The 20,856-nt window shown below is 40.4% G+C and overlaps 1 protein-coding gene across 7 annotated transcripts in view; it reads left to right on the top strand.

The window, feature by feature from the left end:
• LOC109920931 (CDK5 and ABL1 enzyme substrate 1) overlaps positions 1 to 20,856 on the top strand; it is a 230,551-nt gene that overhangs the window by 66,877 nt on the left and 142,818 nt on the right. For all 7 annotated transcript variants that reach the window (XM_048595559.1, XM_048595565.1, XM_048595563.1 and 4 more), the window contains exons 4-5: positions 3,977 to 4,054; positions 19,212 to 19,317. In XM_048595559.1, coding sequence (XP_048451516.1) covers positions 3,977 to 4,054; positions 19,212 to 19,317 — 184 coding nt within the window. The remainder of the gene's footprint in view (positions 1 to 3,976; positions 4,055 to 19,211; positions 19,318 to 20,856) is intronic.

The following is a 20,856-nucleotide window of genomic DNA, read 5'->3' as shown; positions in this document are numbered from 1 at the left end:
TTTTAGAAAAGGAACTGAATCATAGGAAAATGTGATTTGAAGGAACAAGTAGAGGCAACTATATTCCCAAAGTTGGATCTGGCTGAGTGCTTCTAGTGTGAATTGAAACCTATTCTTAGTGATTTATTAGTGCTGTTTGTCTCATTTCCTTCTTGACGGTGTTGATGTAATATGGACCATGTGGACCTTCTCCTTGGTTTCTTTGCAGTAACTAAGGAATGTTCATTATGACTGAAAGCAGTTTTTCAGGTTGTAGAAAAAAAATTGGGGACTCTATTCAAATTTCTGCTGCCTGAATCCTAACTCGTATCTAAATCTGTTCAATCCTCACCCCTGCACTTGCAAACTTCTGCTGATATCCAATCAAGCTAAAAGGTAGTTTTTAAAATTTTGAGGTAGAGGTCTGGCAGGCTGACAGCTAATGACTTGCACTTATATTCCAGTCCCTTTGTATAGACAAATCTTCTATGTGTTTTATGGCTGCTTTTTACAACTGCATATTAACATTATGATTTGTGTATGAGTGACACACATCCCTCTGCCAGTTCACTAACATTTGCAAAATATTCATTTTTTTCTGTTTTTCTTCCATTTTCCATATTTTGGTCTCTCTCTCTCGCTCACGCACGCTCACACTCTCACGCGCTCACAATCTCGCACGCTCAGAATCTCTCACTCACACTCTCGCAATCACACTCACACATTCGCACTCTCACATTCACACTACAATCCCATCTAACTGTACCATCAGGAAATTTAGAAATGTTGCAGTCAGTTCCCTCATCGAACTGACTCATATAGATGGTAAGTAGTGCAGCAATTTTACTTCATCCCTCTTCTCACTATGAACACCGATAATTTAATCTTTCATCACACATACTGTTTTCTCTTTGGAGGATCATTGTTTATGGAACTTTTCAGGGATCATTGACGAGAAGGGATTTTTTAGTCAATGGAAAGCTAAAATCATGCCAAAAATCTGGTTCACCAGAAATATCTAACAGAATCTTTCATTGACATTCCAGGTTTTAAATCTTACAGTAAAAAAAAGACTCATATAACTATATTTTTGTATGCATTATAATCTAATTCCTTGGTGGTTACTGGTGTTCTGTAGGAATAATTGTAGCCAAGGGTCATTTCCACATAGCATACAACATAAACTCATTCATCAAAACACATGGTTAGGGCATAATTTCCAAAATTTATAATCTGAACAGGAGAGCCTCAGTGGTTTCATGTGTTTCTCATTCTTGTTCAATCAGACAAATTTATCATGACCTCAAGCCTCCCATTTCCCAGTAGACGATTCATGCTACACAGTACACTGAAGGTTGGTACAGTGAAAGGTACACAACAAAATATTTACTTTGCCCTCTGTTTAATGGAACAGGCTAGGGATACTGTTACTTTATAAGATGATGACAAATCTATACCATTACTTGTGCGATAACAGATTAGATCTCTGGTTAACTATTTGAAGACCAATGTTGAGTCTTAAAAAAATGTTTCAACTGTACCAACGTAGACTGCAAAAAATTTGTGTTTATCTTCTCACATAAGTGATCAAAGTACATTTGGTGAAAGGAGAGAGGGATAACATTACTATTTAATGAAAATTGAAATGCATGCTTTCTCTTTGTTCAACAATATCACCAGACTGGTGCAAATTTCCAGTACTGAAGGAGAATATTCGGCCTATCTTCTTTGCACAGTTCTCTTTATTAAAACGACTCAGTATTAGTCCTTGTGCACCACTGTCTCTCTTCATAGCTTCCTATCTTCCTTGTAACTATAGCCAGTGAAACCCATAACCCATGAACAAATAACAAAGTCTGCCTTTTCTTCAAAGACGTTCACATTTTCAGTACGGTTACTGATATTTTAGCTACATTTTGAAAATGATTACTTCAGTGAAGACATCTCATGCAGGGGTTTTTTTTGCATTTAATAGTGAGAGAGGGGGAGTTTTTGACTTCACTACCTGGGCCATTTGTTGGAGTGGTTCAATCACTCGTAACAAGGTGTTCAAGTTTCATCCCATTGGGGTGAGGGGAAAGACTCATCAGCAACTTTATGGTCTTTTGATCAGAGCAATGAGAGATTTTTCTTGGGAGCCAAATGTTGTAGGCCGAAGGTCCAGAACATAGGACATGCCTTACTTTGGACGAAATAGAAAAGAATATGGAGTAAATGAACAAAGCTTGGTTTATAGAATCATACAGTACAGAAGAGGCTGATTGAGTTTGTACTGCCAAAAATAGACCACTACCTACTCTAGTCCCACTGTCCTGCACTAGGCCCATAGCCTTGAATTTTAGACACTTCAAGTGTTCATCCATGTACTTTTGAAAGATTATGATGTTTCTTGCCTCATCTACCCTCCCAGGCAGTGCATTCCAGATTCCCACCACCCTCTGGGTGAAAAAATGTTTCCTCAAAACCCCTCTAAACCTCACTTAAAAAGTGTGCCCTCTTGTTCTTGACTCTTCGACTAACGGGGACAGCTGCTTTTTTAATTACCCTGTGCAGGCTGTCACAATCCTGTATGCTCTTATCAGGTCCCCCTCACCTTTCTCTGCTCCAAAGAAAACAACCCAGGCTTACCCAGCCCCTCTCCATAGCTGAAATGCTCCATCCCTGACAATGGAGGGTATATCAGGCGTTAAAAGCTGTAAAAAGGAACAACTAAACTAGAAGAGTTTAATGCAATTGAAGGTCAGGGAAAATGAAGGTTGGAGCAGCACTGTGTGACAGTTTTTGGTTTTACCACTGTAAAGGGGAGAAGGGTATGAAAGACACTTTATTTGAGGCACATTATTTCAGCATCTTCCAAACCTGCAGCCTCTACCCGTGGAAGGACAAGGGCAGCAGATACATGGGAACTCTACCAGCTGCAAGTTCCCCTCCAAGTCGCACACCATCCTGACTTGGAAATATATTGCCATTCCTTCAGTATTTTGGATCAAAATCTTGGGAACTCTCTTGCTAACAGCATTGTGGTGTACCTACATGAGATAGACCACAGCAGTTCATGAAGGCAGCTCACTACCACCTTTTTCAGGGCAATTACAGGTGAACAACAAAGCTCACATCCCAGGAATAAGTTGTTTTCTACAAATAAAACAAGTGAGGACAGTTTTGAAGATAATTGGTAATAATATTGCTTAGAAAATGAGAACAAGAAAGTCTGAGGCAGAGGGTGAGACTGGAGCTCAAGAAGGATTACAGGCTTGGCCTTAGTCCTGTTCAAGAATGCAAGAGATCTCCTGTTGAACTCCTGGATAGAAGTGCACTCTTACATGAGCTGAAGGTATAGGGTAGGGGATAATTTTCAGAGTTGCACTGCAGCACGCCTTGTCCTTCCCCATAATAAATATCAACCATTGGTGTAGAGGGCTCACGATTATCCCATATGTGTTAAGGGTCACTGGAGCCGAAACGTTAACTCCAATTGTTTTTCTTCACAGATGCTACCAGACCTGCTGAGCTTTTCCAGCAACTTCTGTTTTTGTTCCTGATTTACAGCATCTGCAGTTCTTTCAGTTTTTATCCCATATGTGTTGACTGGCAGGAAAGCTGAACTCAATGACATCTCTGGGATTTTGTTTGTTGTATTTAACAATTAATATTACAAAGCACAATAGTGCAGTGATGACTGACAGTCCACCAACACGGTGTTTGGAACCTGTTATAAATTGAGAGTAACCAGAGTTCAAGTTTGTTAACTTTAGGTGGATGACCTTTCATGAGCGTTCTCCACTGTTTCCACAAATGACATGTGACCTTCTCAGTACTTCCTACGTTTTATTTCTTCAGATTTCCAGTACCTGCAATATTTTGCTTTTTTTTTCCCCTAAGTTGAGCATTGTAGCTAACCACCTTATGCCATTAATGCAGTGAGGCCATTGCATTGTTGTGTTTGTTGAGGAGGTGAAACCAAAGTGTGAGTGACTGTTCGTTTCTACTTTTCTAGGATAGTGCTAATCAGTGGCAAGAGATCCTTCTGCTCAGTGTTTTCAGTAATGCCATATCGAGACAACAGTCAGACAGGGTGAGTATACACTGGGCATTATGAGAATTCAACCGACTATTGTTATTGTGTCTTGTGTGTTGAGAATATAAGAATAAAGATATTTTGTTCACATATAACTCTCAGCGATACAATGCATGGTTCATGAGCTGAATAGGCAATATTCAGAATTTCTAATTCTGGTTTGTGGAACATTTCTATATTCAAATATCTGCTTATATTAAGAAAAACAGTTTTTATACTGTGCTAATTTATGGCTAGCTAGTCTGCAACCTCTAACACCTTATTATGTGAATCAGTGCTATAATTCTGGAAGCTGTCATTATATTTTTCACATGTAACAAATTACCATGTCAGCCTCCATGACATGGAACTGTGTATCCAGAAGGCTTATCAGTGATTAGGAATATCCCTTGCAGTCATGCCTTGTGACTCCCATTAGGTATCTGCAGACAGAGGGTGAGGACAAAAATAATGAGGCCTATGGGATTGAAGTGTCATTTAAGTGCGTGGTTAAATTTTGTGGAAGCCATGCAGTTAACATCTCAATCATTCATAATATTATTAAGCAGCGCGATATGACGATGTTGCTAAAGAGGCAGAGGACTCTCCATCCCTACATTAGGAGCAGGAAACACAAAAAGGAGAGGAGATGGAGCAAGAGAGCCATCTGCCTTTCACCAGACTAAAGAAGAAGCACCGTTTTGCTGAGTGCTTTCATTAAATTTCAGTTAAAAAAACAAAAACTGCACCAGTCTTCAGAATGGTACCAGTAGTTGTGAAGGGGAGAAAGATGAAGTAAACAGAAGTTTTAAAACATTTTTCAGAGAGAAATGATCATTAAAAGTCTGATGGGATTGTCAGGGCTCAGTGGCAGCACTCTTGCCAAAGCCTCATAGGTACAGATCCAACCCAAAACTTTGAGCATAAAATCTAGGCTGATAGTACGGTGCAGTATTGAAGGAGTGCTGCATTTTCAGAAATGCTGGGTTTCAGATGAGATACCCAACTGCGATCCTGTACACATTCTCAGTTGGATTTCAAGATTTGAATTAGGAGCAGGTCTAGGCCACTCAGCCCTTCGAACCCTGGGCGGTCACCCTGATTCTCTCTACCCAAGGGACGGTTCTGGGTATAGTCCTCCCTTTCCCCGGTATTGGTGCTAGTTCCTCATGACCTGGAAACCACTGATACTGCACCAGACTTTCAGCCATGCATTAATTTCTGTAATCTTATTTCGCCCATGTCAGTTTGCGTGTGGCTCAGACATTAATTCAAAGATTAAAAAAAATCATAATTTTAGTGCCTGAGCACTTTCTCCCATGTCCTTAGCCCAACCCCCATACACTAGGCCATCACGTGGACTGCTAACACAGCAAACCCATTGTCAGCTACTGATGGTCCCCATTGCAACTATTGACTCTCCCAGGCTGACCATTACCCATTCCTTTGTCTGTTCAACTGTTATTCTCTCTGTCTGGGCTCCATCTCCACTTATTGTGTACTCCTCTCTATCTGCTCCTGCCACCCCTTCCCGGCCACCCCATCGCCATCGTCACCACCACTACCTCCCAATCTTCAGTATATAAACCAACCTTTTCCTAGCTACAATCAGTTCTGAAGTAGGGTCACCGGACCCAAAACGTTAACTCTGCTTTCTCTGCACAGTTGCTGCCAGACCTGTTGAGTTATTCCAGCAATTTCTGTTTGTTTAATCCAAAGATATTGAAGCTCTGCTTCTTTCGGTGCCTAACTCCTCATACTGACTATTCCAGAACACTTTCTTTGTCCTGCCTGTGTCGTTGGTACATTGCATGGACCATGGCAACAGGATCCTTCCACTTCCACTTCAACTTTCTCTCCAGCTTTAAGTAGATCTCCTGAACCCCAGCACTCAGTGTGGTGAACCCAGATCAAACCCTCTGACCGTACTGTCCCTTCACCAGCACTACATTTCTTTTTGCCTTAAGCTTCTCAAAAGCAACTTGGCCCTGTGCTGACCATTCCATCTTTGCCTCTTTCTGTAACAGATCTGATGAAAATATAGGTATTGTGCTGAAGTTGGGCACGAATTTCCAATGAAACTCACACATTCCCAGAAATCCGGGAATAAGCTTTAGGAGCTATGAATTCTATAAGAGCCTTCCCTTGCCTTGGGAAAAAGAGACTATGAGAGTAAAATTGCAAGGAACGTTGAAACTGACCATAAAAACTTCTACAAATATGTGACGAGAAAAAGATTAGTAGAGAAAAGATGTAGTCAGAACCTGGGGTAATTATAATGAGAACAAAGAAATGAAAGAAGAACTGAACATGTACTTTGGTCCTGTCTTCACATGATAGAGCACAGGTAACCTCCTAGAGATGTTAGGGAACCAATATATGAGCATGGGTTGAAAATTGGTTGACAGACAGAAAACAGAGTGGGAATGAATGGGTCTTTTTCTGAGGGGCACTCAGTGGATAGGTGAGGTACCACAAGAATTACTCCAACTAGTTATGATATACATAAATGATCTGGATTATGGAGTCGAATGCAACATTTCCAAGTTTGATGATGTCACAAAATTTGGACGGGATTGTGGGGAGGATACAGTGAGGCTTCAAGGTGACTTGAACAATTTGACTGAGTGGGCACCATATGGCAGATGCACTTTAACGTGGCTGAATGTGAAGTTATACACTTTGATGTGAAAAATGGAAAAGAAACTTATCACTTAAATGGTGATATATTGGGAAATGTGATCAAAATTCCCTCTCATTCTTTTACGGCTCTGCAGGCCTTTTGTTTTGGGAAGTCACTGCCGCAATCAGTGGGTTGATTGGATGGTTATAATCTATGTAAATTCTAGTCAACCCATTCTATTAAGGAATTAACTGCTGTGAACTCCAGCTGCTTTAACCAGGTTCATCCAGGTCATTTTGCATAATGTACTGAATCTCTGTTTCCATCTGAACATGTTTATCTGGGATTAATCAATAAGGAGGAAAAACACAAAGAACGCAGAGAACCTTTTAAAGAAGGATCACTGGACCTGAAATGTTGACCCTGCTGTGCCTCCACAGATGCTGCCAAACCTGCTGAATTTCTCCAGCAATTTCTGTTGTTGATAATCTATAAGGATATTGTTTTATCAGTACTGATTCCCTTAAATCCATATCATGTCTGGCTAACATAGTAAATCTAAGCATACCTCAACAAATGGCCTTGAATTTCTAAAGTAACCTGAAGTAACTGTTAATCTTTCTCGAAATATGAAAACAAGTTATTTAGCTGTCCCAGTATTCCAGCATTGGCCAGTCACATTATAGGAGGTTCAGTTTGTGAACTATCTACCTTACTCTTGCGATCTCTGTCAAGCTACATTACTCATAATCTCTGACATACCTTTTCCCATCTTCTTCTGTATGATGATATTGCAGTTCCGTGTTCTTTTGCTATATTTGATTCACCTTCCTGCAATCTGGAATATCTACCAGATAAGTTATCCCCCTAACTAGCTTGTATGGACCACTGAATGCCACTTTGAGGTTGACCTTGTAAAGGTAATGTTAATACATGGTCTTCTGTTTGAAATGTTCTAGTTGTAGCGTGTCTGTCAGCCCATTCTTTCACTTCTGCCTGTGAAATTTTTAAGTGCTCCCGTGCTACTTTATATGCTCCTGTCAATCTCTCTGGAAACATGGACACACAATCTATCATCAAGGATTTGTCTCTTTGCCTTTTAAAAAAAACCTTGATAATTTTTAATGATCTCTTATCTCATGATCATAGATCAATTCAAATTGATTAAAGCCAGAAGACTCATCTGGGGAATCTCTGAATGCAATTCCTGTGGGTATTTGTGGCAGTCTGCCTTAATCATTGCTTTGACAGTCTGACGATACATCTCCAAAATTCCTTCTGTTTGCAAGTGATAAGTAGTGAACTGAACATCCAAGTTATATCCAAGCTGTTGATTATGTCCTGAAAAACTTTTGATGTGAATTTAGAATCTAGGTCTTGTTAGATTTCAATGGTAGCCTATAACAAGTTTTAAAATTTTTTTTTAAAAGCTGAATTAATTTTTCCACCACTACGTTACCTATAATTATCCTTAAAGGAATAGCTTCTGAAAATTGGGTTATCATAGCTACAACTACAACATTATACTGGTGTTGTGCTTTCACTTTACAGTAATGGTCTTCGCAATCACTGCATGTCGAGGTTATCCCACTACTTGCCGTGTATGGTGTTTTTACAGAACTACACTCCATCCTTGAAGTCTTAACCAGATAAAATGCCTGATGCTGGATTTATTTTATTTTATTCAACTTTTTAGTATGTGCTTATTTTAACCTAACCACCACTTCCAATGCTATTTAACATTTTAGTATTAGAATAGACTTTGACCATTTCCCAGTCACTGACGAGACACACCCAACTGACCTATGCTAGAGGTTCCTAGTTAGAAAAAGCAAAGGAGCACTTTCTTTCTTTCTTCACCTAACTCACCCAATTCCCAGCACTCTACTGAAAGTCACCCTTGGTGCTCAGTTGCCTTGGTATGTCTCAGTTTATATGCTATGCATTAGCTGTTTTCAGAAAGAACAGTGAAGTTCTCCTTTGATATGCTGGCTAATGTTTATCCTCACCAACATTACTGAGGTAGACTGTCTTTTCATTTTCATACTTCTTATTGTAGATCCTTGCATTTTGTGCATTGGCTTCCCCTGTACCTACATCACATCAGTGACTATATTTTCTAAAGTACTTCATTGGCAGTAAGGCACTTTGGAATGTCCTGAGATCATGAATGATGCTATTTTTGTACATTTTTTTAAAAGTTGAAATTATAGCTAGAACATAAAAGCAAAGTTGTGATAGTCTTACCAGACAATAAGGCCGCTGTCTCTGGTGACAGTTTAACCTGCGGGTCACCACACCTCAGGCATGGGGAGAAGTTGAGAAGGAAAATCCTTCATATAGAACATATTGACAACTCAATTTAAATGGAATGATATAAAGGATGGAGAAAGCAGTTTGTTTTCTCTCTTTAGATAAATTTATGTTTTATGACTTGATATTGAATGCTGTATTTGTTAGTTTAATTAATAAATTGGATTCGTTTTATTCCTGACACATCATTTATTCTTTCGAAAGTGAGTTGGAAACAACTACTCATTCCATCAGAGCGGACATTTTTCTAGACCTCTTGGCTTTTGAGGAGATGATGGAAATTATGGAAGAAATCCAACAGTGAGAACTTGCTCTTAAATAGTGCTTTATCACATTGGCAGGTCACCTCAAAATGCATTACCACCAAACAAAAAATAGTGCCCACTGTTGCTACGTAGTCAAATGCATCAGCTAATTTTCAGGCAGCAAAATACAGGCTTCACTTGTTGCAGAGAAGGGTAATGCGCTCAATAGTTATTACCTTTTTAATGTTTCAAAAAAGTATATGTTTAGACAAAACAAACCTATTTCAAGCTTGTAATGTCTGCCTCTGGTCACAAGACATTAATGTGCATGATATCATTCCAAATCAGCAGACAAAACAAACATTAAAATCATCTGCAAAACAAAATTTAGCTATCATTTTCGGACTCCCAAAAAAACAAGACTTAAAATAACACTTTAATTTGAAGGTTTATTGTTATTTAGGCTTGTGTTGAATTGCATCGCGAGTGCACCACAGAAATAACATGTTCTGCTGACCATTACGTGGTACTTAAGCTGGTATGGACTTGCACCACTGTCAGGCCAAAGTGGGTCTCAATGTTGAACAGTGAAGATAAAGAGTGAAGTCTCCTTCTCCAGCCTATCATCCTCAAACTAGCAGGCGGTAAACATGAAATCTGTGGCCACTATTGGAAGGTAACAATTTCTTCCACTTTTAGTCTAGTATTTTGGAACAGTCTCAGGGGCTAAAGTTCGTTATTCAAAAAAGAAAGATTGGTGCAGTAATTGGATTTGTTAAAAACGGCCTCAAAGTGCTTCACAAGGAACAAATCACACTGAAGTGAAGCGTGTGCACTCCTGTTTGTGTGCAGCAGGATCTCGCAAATGGCATTAGTATCAAATAGTGTTATTTTTGTACTTCTGATTGGGAAATGGTACTCAGCCAGGGCACTTGGGGAACTCTGGGCTCTTTATATTATGCTTTTAATTCTTCAATGCCATTGAATGTTGCTAAACCAGTTAAAGCCACCTAAAATTGCAGCATTCCCTCTGTGCCACACGGAAGTGTTAGCCTGGAATATGTTCTTCAGTGCTGAGAGGAAGCTTAGGTGCAGAGTTGAATGGAGTGAAGGGAAGCGACATGAATCAGTGCCACTCAAATGGAAAGTGCTGCAATCAACGTTTTAAATCGTGACCTTTTGTCAGAACAAAAAATACCTGGGGAAGGATGGTATATATATTGATGAGGGTGGGGGAGGGAGACGGTTAGGCTTGAAGAGAATAGTATACATGGAGCCCATGCGTGCACACGCACACACACACACACACACACGCACATACATGATAGGCAACAAAGAGATAGCTGAGGGCGAGATCATTACAAGTAGGTTGCTAATGAGAAGTGTAAATGGCATGTCAACACGAGCTAGGGCTTTAGGAAAGTTAACAAACAAGGAAGAGGGTCTTCACATTCTGAAATTGTTAAACTTGCTGTTGAATCCTGCAGGCTGTAAGGTACCTAAGCGTAAGGTGAAGGGTTGTTCTTCCAACTTGCATTGAGCCTTGTTGGGGCCCTGCGGTAGCCATTTCCACTTTGAGGTGAACCAGTGGGTAGTGACTAGAGGGTACACTGCTTGTGTTTTCGAATCCTGAACAAAGGATGGCAAAAGCAACTCTGTTATTTTGAGATCTGGGGAAGAATGAGTTAGAATTGTACACCGTGGGAAAACTTAGTTTCAATGATACAAAATCAGAAGTTGCTGGAAAAGCTCAGCAGGTCTGGCAGCATCTGTGAAGAAAAATCAGAGTTTCTCGACTGTGGACGTGGTGGTGTCCCCAAGTATCTGCTGTCCCATCCTTCTAGATAGAAGTGGTCATAGGTTTGGAAGTCACCAGCATGGTACCTAACGAAGCAGAATCAAGGGAACTGAATTGTAGATTATTTATATAATGTACATGTCATGCACAACTCCCCCAGGCCACATTAAAACACCACTGAATATGCTCTATAAATGACCTTGAAATTCCTCAGGGAATCTGTTGATTTCCCTGTAATCCTGGCAGAGTTCTAACATAGATCATCAACCTGAAACTTTAATTCTTACAATGCTACCAGAGACTTGCTTGGGTAATCCATCATTTTCAATTTTCATTTCAGATTTCTAACATTATGGTATTTTACCTTTGTATCAAAGATGTGATTTTTTGCCGTTCCTGCGAATTTCCTCAATACCTTATAGATTATAACTACTGTCTTCCTCTTTCAGAGCACATGATGGCTATGAGACATATGTTGGACTCCACAGTGTAGTAGTGGCTAGTTAACTGTGAAAGCAGAGTTCTAGTGACCGCCACAAGAACTTCGGTGGGTTTCACCATCATCTCATTGAGGATTTTCAGAGCCTATTTTTATATTTTCTCATCAGCCTGTTCAGATAATGTTAGTACACACCTCTGGAGCAGGTGGGACTTGAACCCAGGTCTCCTGACTCAGAGTAGTGTACCAATGACACAAACTCCAACAGTTTTCATTGTTGTTCACTTATTATCCACTGATGTCTAATTATAGGGTAACCAGACAACTGCAGAAATATATTCCCTACTGCTTAGAGCAGACAGCAACACAATCAATCAGATAGTTGCACTGTTTGATACAACCTGGCAGAACTATTTTCTTGCTTATCAATTTCGGCGGTTTCCCGATTCCCTACTTGAATGATTCTCCTTTCTGTTGGTCCCTAGACTTCAGCAAGGACTTTTATCTTTCAGCCATCTCTGGTCTTCCTACCTCCCTTCGAGAAGGTGCTCTCCAGCAACCAAGGTCCTCTCTCAATAATGCCTCAAATGAAATTGAATCATTGCTTCCTATAAGGAGCATAGCTCAACACTGAATGGTGATAACCAGATTCACAGTTTGAAAAGTGGCAAACTACTGCTTTACTAGGGGAGAAGAACTCAATTAAATCTTTAGGCATGATATTGGATTAGAATGTTTATTAGGTTTTCTGCGCTGTGTAATTTTCCAACATATTACAAGAGACAATTGTGTTTATCTTCTGAATAGGGCCCTGACTATTTTATGTACACTGTTTATAAACAAAAAGAAAAAAAATGATGAATTATGTACTTCATTTGTATACAGCAAGCGTGACTTTTTTCTGCCTGAAGTTATGCAATAACTGGGAACTTTCAAATTGGATCAATGGTTGTTGCTTTTTATCCAGTATAAATGACTGCCTCCTTAAGTGGAGATGATCTGCACTGTTATGAATGTCATAAGATAATGAAGAACTAAACACCATTTGGTCAGTGAGGCCATCCAGTGATTTATAATCCAATTAAAACTGTAATGTTCCACCCCATCCAATTTAGTCCCATAAAGAAATTGAAGAACTTCAATAAAAATTCTGAGTAGATGGTTTATAATGTTTGCACATCTGTTGGCAAGCTGCAAGTTGCTTGACTACTCCTTTCCATAATTCTAGTTGCTTTTGAAACTTTGTTTTGATGATCATTTGCACTTCTGGTTACTGTGACAACAAACTCAGAGTCCAGCAAAAAACCTCAACAGCAGTGCATTTGGATGACCATATGAAGTCTATGATGTTCTGTGAGGATGGTTATGGTATGTCTTCAAGGTATTTCTCTGGTTATTTCCTGTTGACTCAGTACATTTCATGGGAAGGCTATGAAAATCTGACAAGACAGAGTTGTTGTGGGCCTGGCTTATATGGTTAAGACTTTCCCCAATAATCCATTACCTAAAGAATCATGAGCAGCACTCAGTTGCAGTTTGGTGTACAGGAAGCTGAAGCCAGCGAAAGGAAAATGTCTTGCTAAGTCTTGGAATTGCCGAGAGAGAAAGCGCAGCTCTGAGAGCATTGAAGGTGTGTGGACAGAGCTTGTCATATCTACAGACAGAAGAGACGCTGATAGCTATGATAGTCCTGAGAGAATCAGATGAAGCTGCTGAGAATGAGCTTAAACTGATTTTAATTAACCAAAAGGAGAAGGCACTGAATGATCTGAAATAAGAAAAAAATGGTTCGAAGCCAAGGACCAATGGAGGCATGTAATTGGTTAAGCCTGCTGAGAGGTCCAGGGGGCACTCAGATTCCTGAAGGGACTTCAGGAGATTGAAAGCCAAAGGATAACAGCACAAGGGACAATCATTGCTATTCGGAAAGGATATTGAGCAACATTTGTTTTGAAGAATAGAAATGCTGGTCAAATGCAGGTCTGATCTGGAGATGGTCTGAAAATACACGAAACTAAATTTCAATACTTGCATTGACAAATTCCAGTTGACTTCAGTACTATCCCAACAATAACAATGCAGAAGCTAGGGAAGACTTTTTAATGGGTTTGCCCTTGTATTGTTTAAAATAACTGCCTTTTTTAGTTTGTTCTGAGACAGTTTGCTACTGAAAACCGACTTGTAGTCATCTCTGTGAGAGACATGACCTGGCAATCTAAATTAAATTTTCTGTAGGGTAGTCTCTTTGCTGTTAAGCCCAGCATGGAGGATGTCATTATTCCTGTTTGTTTAAACTGTCACATAATTCTGTGTCTGAGGCCAGGAGGAAGGGTTCCAAAGCCAGAGATTAGTCAATCAATCTATTTCTCTACAGCGTAGAAATTTTACAGCTGTATATATATCCTGTCGGGTTTTTCTGGTTATAAATTTCTGATTGCAGCTTTTGTGGTGGGAACTGACAATATAAAACTTACCATACTTTAATTATTCCCTGTCACCACTGGGGGTGCTGATGTACCACTGCAGAGCGATGTATTTGTGTGCAGCATGACATGCAGTTTCTGTATTAACCAAGGAATTCATAATCTTAGGATTGAATTCTGATTGTGCAGCCAAGTTGAATTGAATTAAAGTATCCGCCCCCAAGAGTTAAATGGGAAGTCAAGATTAATGCTTTCCTAGTCCAATTCTTCTCTCCTTATGGTGCCAATTACAGCGGGAGATCAGGGAGCCCCACCAGAGACTGTTCCCAGATACTTCAAAGAAAGATAAAAAGCTATATGTTACAATTCCGTACCACGTCCAATGCACCACTCTCCATATAGTGAACATTTTACTATTCGGTAATAGTTTGATCACTGCCATGTGTTTCTGTTATGCTCGTCATTAATCATCTTGTACATTTTTATCTTAAAACAATCGGCCTCCATCCAACCAGAACAATATTATTAGCATTTCTTCTGTGTGAGCACTACAACAACATTACACTACGCTGTGCATGTCAATATTATGAAGCATGAGCAGAACAATGCCAGATCTATTAAGGCTGTGCCGGAAATCCCGGGAGATTGCAGGAGGCACATCGAGTGCTATCAAACTCCACAGGTTGCAGTGTAGACTAAACATTAGGAAATTAATGAACATGCTTTGCACATCATTTCTCTAGTAATTGTATTGCACACAATTCCTGGACCTTGCTCATAATTCCTGGATCTTGTTCATGTAACCTCTCCTTTCTACACCTGAGAACCAACGCAAACAGAATGTTGGCTCCATCGATGTGACTGGAAGTCAGGAAATATTAATCTTCCTAGAATCCTGAGAAGCAGTCTGCAAGGGGTTGAAGTAACAGACCTGTGTCCTTCAGAGCTTAAAAGCACTGACCTCCAGTGCATGGGAGGGTGGGAGATTTCCCATCTCGTAAAATCTGGGTGTAATTAACTAACTGGCAACAAAATTAGAGTTTTGAAATGCTTGTTTACTAATGAAGCTGATTTGTGTTGGCTTTTGCTCAGTGGTAGCAGTCTTGCCACTGAGTAATGAAGTTGTAGGTTTAAGTCCCAATCTCTTGAGCACATAACCCAGCACGTTACGCCAATGAAATACTGACAGAGTGCTGCACCTTTTGAGCTTCCTTCTTTTTTGTTGAGGCATTAAACCAAGTCTAATCTCTGTTAACCTCTTGTCTAACCTCTAAAATAGACGTAAAAGGTCCCAAAGTGATATTTGAAGAAAAGAGGGGTGGTTCTTCCCAGTGCCTTGACCGATAATTATCCTTAAAGTCACATCAAGTTAACAGGTTGCCTGATCGTTTATCTTAGGGCTCTGTGCAAATTGAATTCTACATTACAACTGTGACTATTTCGATAAATATCTGTGGATCAGTAGGCCTTGTGACATTTGAGGTTGTGAAAGGTACTTTGTAAAGCCATGTCCTATCCTTTACTCTCTGTTTCAGGGTTTGGAAACTGTTGGTCACAAGCTGTGAAATAGATATAGCAGCCGAGGGGTTTAGATTGAGTTTTGATTGCTGGGAGGCCCCATAAAATGGTCGAGATTTCCTTTCCTTTGGTTGTCTGAGGGCCAGTTGCTGCTGTAGCTGCGGCCTGCAAACTGCTGGCTGTTCACCACCTCGGAACGAATTGAGCAATTTTAAATTCCACCCTCAGCCCTTGTAATCTTCACTCTGGGATCTTGCAAAGGTATTGAAATGCGGTCACCTTAGCAAAAATGGGAATCATTATTCTCTCAACAGCCTAAGTGTTGGCAAGAGAAAAGGTATCCCTTTGACTCCTTGGTAAATGAGAGTTCATCCATCTTCACTTTGGGATGTTGTCTAAAGATGATGCTGTGGTTGTGAAAATGTACAGTCGGTTTTCAGACATTTTAATTATCATAGCTGTGGTTGTTTTAACATGGAGGCTGTTGGTCTCCTCACTCATTAAGGCTAATCTGGCTTCACGATACAGTAACATCTGTGTTAACTGGCACACACTAGAATCCAGAGGTGCTAGTTAATCAACAATGCCAGTTAGCCCTTTGTAGATGATCGTAACAGTAGAAATTGAACAAAAACACGACCATACGTGCACTGCAACTTGTGGAGCCTCTCCACTTTTTAGTCTTTGAGTCTTGTAAATACTGCAGGCATAATATATCAACCTTCAGCCAGTTCTTTCACAATCACTGCAGGCTGACATAATCGGTATTTTGTGCAGTAACAGTGATGTCCAGGGGAGATATTAGAGATTCAGGTTGGTGGAGAAGTCCCGTTGGTGGGATAAAACCAGAAAGAAATAGGAGCAGCAGTAGGCCACTCACCCCTGCAGGCTTCCCCAACCCCCTGCCGCTCCCAAACCTGCTACGCCATTCAGTAGGATCATGGATGATCTGACATTCCTAATGTCCACTTGACGATGCCAGATAGAGCCAATTTTGCTGAACTTCAACATTTTTCTTCATCTTTGGTATTTTCCTGTTTGCTTCTTTCCTGTCCAGGTGATGGTCATTCATGGTGACATAGAGTATGAAGTCTTTGTACTGTCACTCCAGTGGCAGTTTTTCACATCTGTCCCTGGACGGTGAATATTAGCAGGCTGTTTGACCACAGATGCATCATGCCCGAGCTTGATCGTGTTCTGATCTGTTCATTCCACTGACAGGAACTCTGGATGGCTCTCCTCCTCTTAGCTCAGATGCTCATTGAGACAGCTCACTGTCCGAAATCTGCTCACTCAGCCGAATTCAGGGGTTCAACTCAGCTTATAGGGGAGTTCTTATATTCAGCATTGATTGTACAAACATGAGTTATGAAGGTAAAAACTTACTAAGTTTATTAAATGGGGCTTTATCGAAATAACCGTCTAGTAGACTGCTTGTGAAGGTGACTGCAGGAAATGTCTTTTTTTCTTCTTGGAAGTATCTCAACGATTACATTTGTTTGAAGTGTACCAGACAAGTCCACGCAGTATTTCTTTCTGTAGATTTGGAAGAGCAGCATAATGGGCAAGAAATTAAGAGTCGGTTATTACGTTATGGAATATATGAGTCACCACTTAAAACACCCACATTTAAAAGGGATCGTCTCTTGTATTAGGCCTAGAAGGTGAACACCAAAATCTATTTACATAAGCATCAATTCCAAAGTTGCCTGCTATAGCTTCTTCATTGCTGTATTAATCTTAGCTGGAAGCCATTGTGCTTTCCCACTGCGTTAGACATCAAATGGTTTGAGGAGAATATTCCATCTTTTACTGTGTATGTGACATTTTGGGTTTTTTAAAATGGTTATTCACTTAAATTATATTTGTGCGTTTCCTTCCTGTCTGCTGAGATACTCTACCTGGTAATGGCTTGTGACTAACTGATGGGACTTGCTGTATTTATTGATGGCTAAAGCCAAGGTGTGGGTCAAGTACATGCGCCAGGCTTGCTGAATGCTTCATTTATATTTTATACACCTTTGTAACAACTTTACTGATGAAGGGTCCTGACCTGCTGTGTTCCTCCAGCTCCACGCTGTATTGACTCTGACTCCAGCAACTGCAGTTCTTACTTTATCCGAGTTATTTTAATCTGCATTTAGTAACCTTCAACATTACCTTTTATTACATGCCTAATATGATTTAAGTATCTCATTACATTCTTTTAAAATGCCAGCTTAATGTTATTACTTAGATCTGACCGTTGCATTCTCACAAACATACCGGTATATCTGATGGGTTTGCATACAAGTGGTGACTGAAGCCAAATTAACTACAACACTTCAGAAAGCAGTAGACAAATACCTGAAAAATAGATTGATTTGAGAATATGCAAAAGGAGTCAGAGTGGGCACCTGTGATGTGGACATATGACTGGTTATGATAAGCTGCAGTTTCTGTATAAGCTTACAGAAATCTGTGTTGTATTCCCATGATATGCTCTTTTGTCCAAATAGCTGTTCTTTATATTTGTGTGCTGAGAGCATGAGTAATGTGAAGGTGTTGTATGGTAATTTAACAAGTAGTATTCATTGAACAATGGAAAGTAATAACATTTATTTATTCACAAATGTGCAATGTTATTTCCAGAACTTTGAAAGCTAATATTTTTCAGAACATGATGAATGCCAGATGACCATATGGAGAACGATATTAACAATTATCTGTCATTTGCTTTTGTTGATGGGGATGTTTTACAACTGTAACAATGACGACAGATTTTCCAACTAAAGGCTTTCTTTACAACAGAAACATTTCAGAAAAATTAATAGCTTTTGAGAAAATGTAGCCATCTTTGCAGAACCTTGGTTTCAAATTGCTTTTATTCACTAAACTCTCAAGAAGTCTTTAACTCTGTTCCCACTTGGTTCTACTTTTATTCAGCAGCTATTAGATTGTGAAAGGAAAAGGATATGTTCCACTCTGTGCTGAGTTAAGTCACTGTTGGGTCTGGGCATTGTTGGTTCAACTGTCCCAGCAAGGAGGGGAATGGTGCTGATGGCAAGTGTCCTTGTTTCTGCCTGACCCCTGCTGCAATGTAAATGCTGTGGGCAGGCTCTGGGTCAAGGCCAGATTGTGCTGAGGTGCTGCCCCCATCTCCAAGTTCAAACACCCTGCTAGCACTCATCGCCTAACCGACATTAATTTCATTCCTATCCTTCCCCTGTGACTGTTCCCAATATCTGCCTAGACCTAAATAGGAGGTAGGTCATGGGCTGGAAAAGGCCAGTGGGCAGAGAAGTCATAAAAACCTAATTTTAACTTTCTTTTGGGCCTATCTTCTCCTTTGCCTTGCGTTTCTCTAGCCCTATTCCATTTGCCCAGCCAGAACGACTCTCCTCACTCACCTTGGTTATGTCCAGGTGCTTGTGCTGACGTCAGGCCTGTCTGTCTTCTCTCTTGACGGCAAGTGTGCACCCCGGCCCCTTTCCCAATGCCACCCTGGCCCCTTTCCCAACGCCACCCTGCCCCCTTTCCCAACACCACTCTGCCCCATTCATTGAAGTCAGGGCCATGACATGAAGTTGAGGGGAGGGAGGGTTGCTGGCCGTTGGAGAAGGGAAGTTTAAAGTCTTTACGTAGTGTCAACTGAAAGGGAACTTGCAACTACCATCATCTTAATGATGAATGCAGAAAGTACTGGTTTGCTTTGGCTTTGCTTTGACGCAAAATCTATCTACTGTAGATCCACAGAGACGAAGGACAAAAGTTCCATGCACTCTATTTTCTCTAACCCTCTGCTGTGAGTGATTTGTAGTAATTCTGTATTTTCAGGGATTTGAAAGCTGAGGGCGGGAGGCAGAGGCATTCTTCAGGTGGTATCGGTGTCAAGGAGATGGTGATTGGTCTTGAAGGAGTGGAACTAGGTGCTGATGGCAAGGTGGGTATGACTGGGAAGATTGCAGTGTCTATTTCCTATTAGCTAGCTAATCTTCTATCCATGTCAGTATGTTATCTCCTACAGCAATTGCTTTTATTCTCTGCAGTAACCTCAGGTGTGGCTCCTTAAGAAATACTGTCTGGAAATCAAAGTGCAGCGCATTCACCATCTCCTGTTTATCCAGAGCACAAGTTACTTGGTCAAAGAATCCCAAGAAACAGATTAAACACAATTTCCATCTCAGGAAATCATGTTGACTGTCCTTGATTACCACAAATGTTTCTAAGTAACCTGCTATTACATCTTTAATAATAGCTTCTAACATCTTCCCTGTGACAGCTCACTGACCCATACCTTTCTGTGTCTCTTGTCATTTTGAGTAAAGACTCTACATTCACTATTTTCCAATCTAACAGAACCTTTCCCATGTCTAGGGAATTCTGGGAAGATAAAACCAACATATCATCTATCTTTTCTAAGGGACTTCCTCGCTTAAAAAGTAATCTGCATAGAGATGCCTGAAGTTGTGGAGTTTCTTTTGTGTTGGACCTCGAGTGAGATACTTTTATTTACTCATGGGAATAGGCGTCACTGGCTGGTCAGTATTTTTCGCCCATCCCCAGTTGTCCTTGAGAAGGTGCTAACGAGCTGATTTCTTGAACCACTGCGGTCCATGTGCTGTAGGTTGACCCACATGCCCTTAGAGAGGAAATTCCAGGATTTTGACCCATTGACAGTGAAAGAACGATGATACATTTCCAAGTCAGGGTGGTGAGTGGCATGGAGGGGAACTTGCAGGTGGTGACGTTCCCATTTATCTGCTGCCCTTTGTCCTTCTAGTCAGAAGTGTTCGTGGGTTTGCGGGTTTGCATGGTGTGTCTAAGGATCCTTGGTGAATTTCTACAGTGCACACTGCTGTGCACGAGATTTGCTAAAGGAAACCTTAGCCACAACCCATGATAATAGATTCTAACAGCTCGAAATCTAGGATTCCCAATGAGAAGTTCCTTGTGTGTAGTTTCAAGGGGGAAATGTGAGCAAACAAAAAACAAAAAAATGTCTGTATTGGGGTGAAATGTCCCAAGACATGAAGCAAGACTTAACACCAAACATTTTAACAAGATATATTTGGACTAATTTTCAAAAGACTAGTAATTGTTTAGAGAGAGAATTTTTAAGGACCAGGTTGTGAAGGCATGGAGTCTAATGGTGGGGTCAAACAATTTTAAGGGACTGTATCTGGAATCATAGTATCATATAGTACAGTAGGAGCTCTGCAGCATTGAGTATCAGGATAGAAAAGTTATGCTGCAGCCTTACAGAACTTTAGTTCGGCCACACTTGGAATATTGCACACAGTTCTGGTCGCCACACTACCAGAAGGATGTGGATGCTTTGGAGAGGGTACAGAAAAGGTTTGCCAGGATGTTGCCTGGTATGGGGGATTTTAGCTCTGAAGAAAGGTTGGATAGGCTGGTTTGTTTTCACTGGAATGCAGGAGGTTGAGGGGTGACCTGATAGAGGTTTATAATTGTGAAT

The sequence above is a fragment of the Rhincodon typus genome, chromosome 4 (assembly GCF_021869965.1).
Source record: "Rhincodon typus isolate 14 chromosome 4, sRhiTyp1.1, whole genome shotgun sequence".
In the NCBI taxonomy this organism is placed as follows: Eukaryota; Metazoa; Chordata; class Chondrichthyes; order Orectolobiformes; family Rhincodontidae; genus Rhincodon; species Rhincodon typus.
Note: the sequence above shows the minus strand (reverse complement) of the source record. Positions and strands in the feature narration are given on the sequence as shown.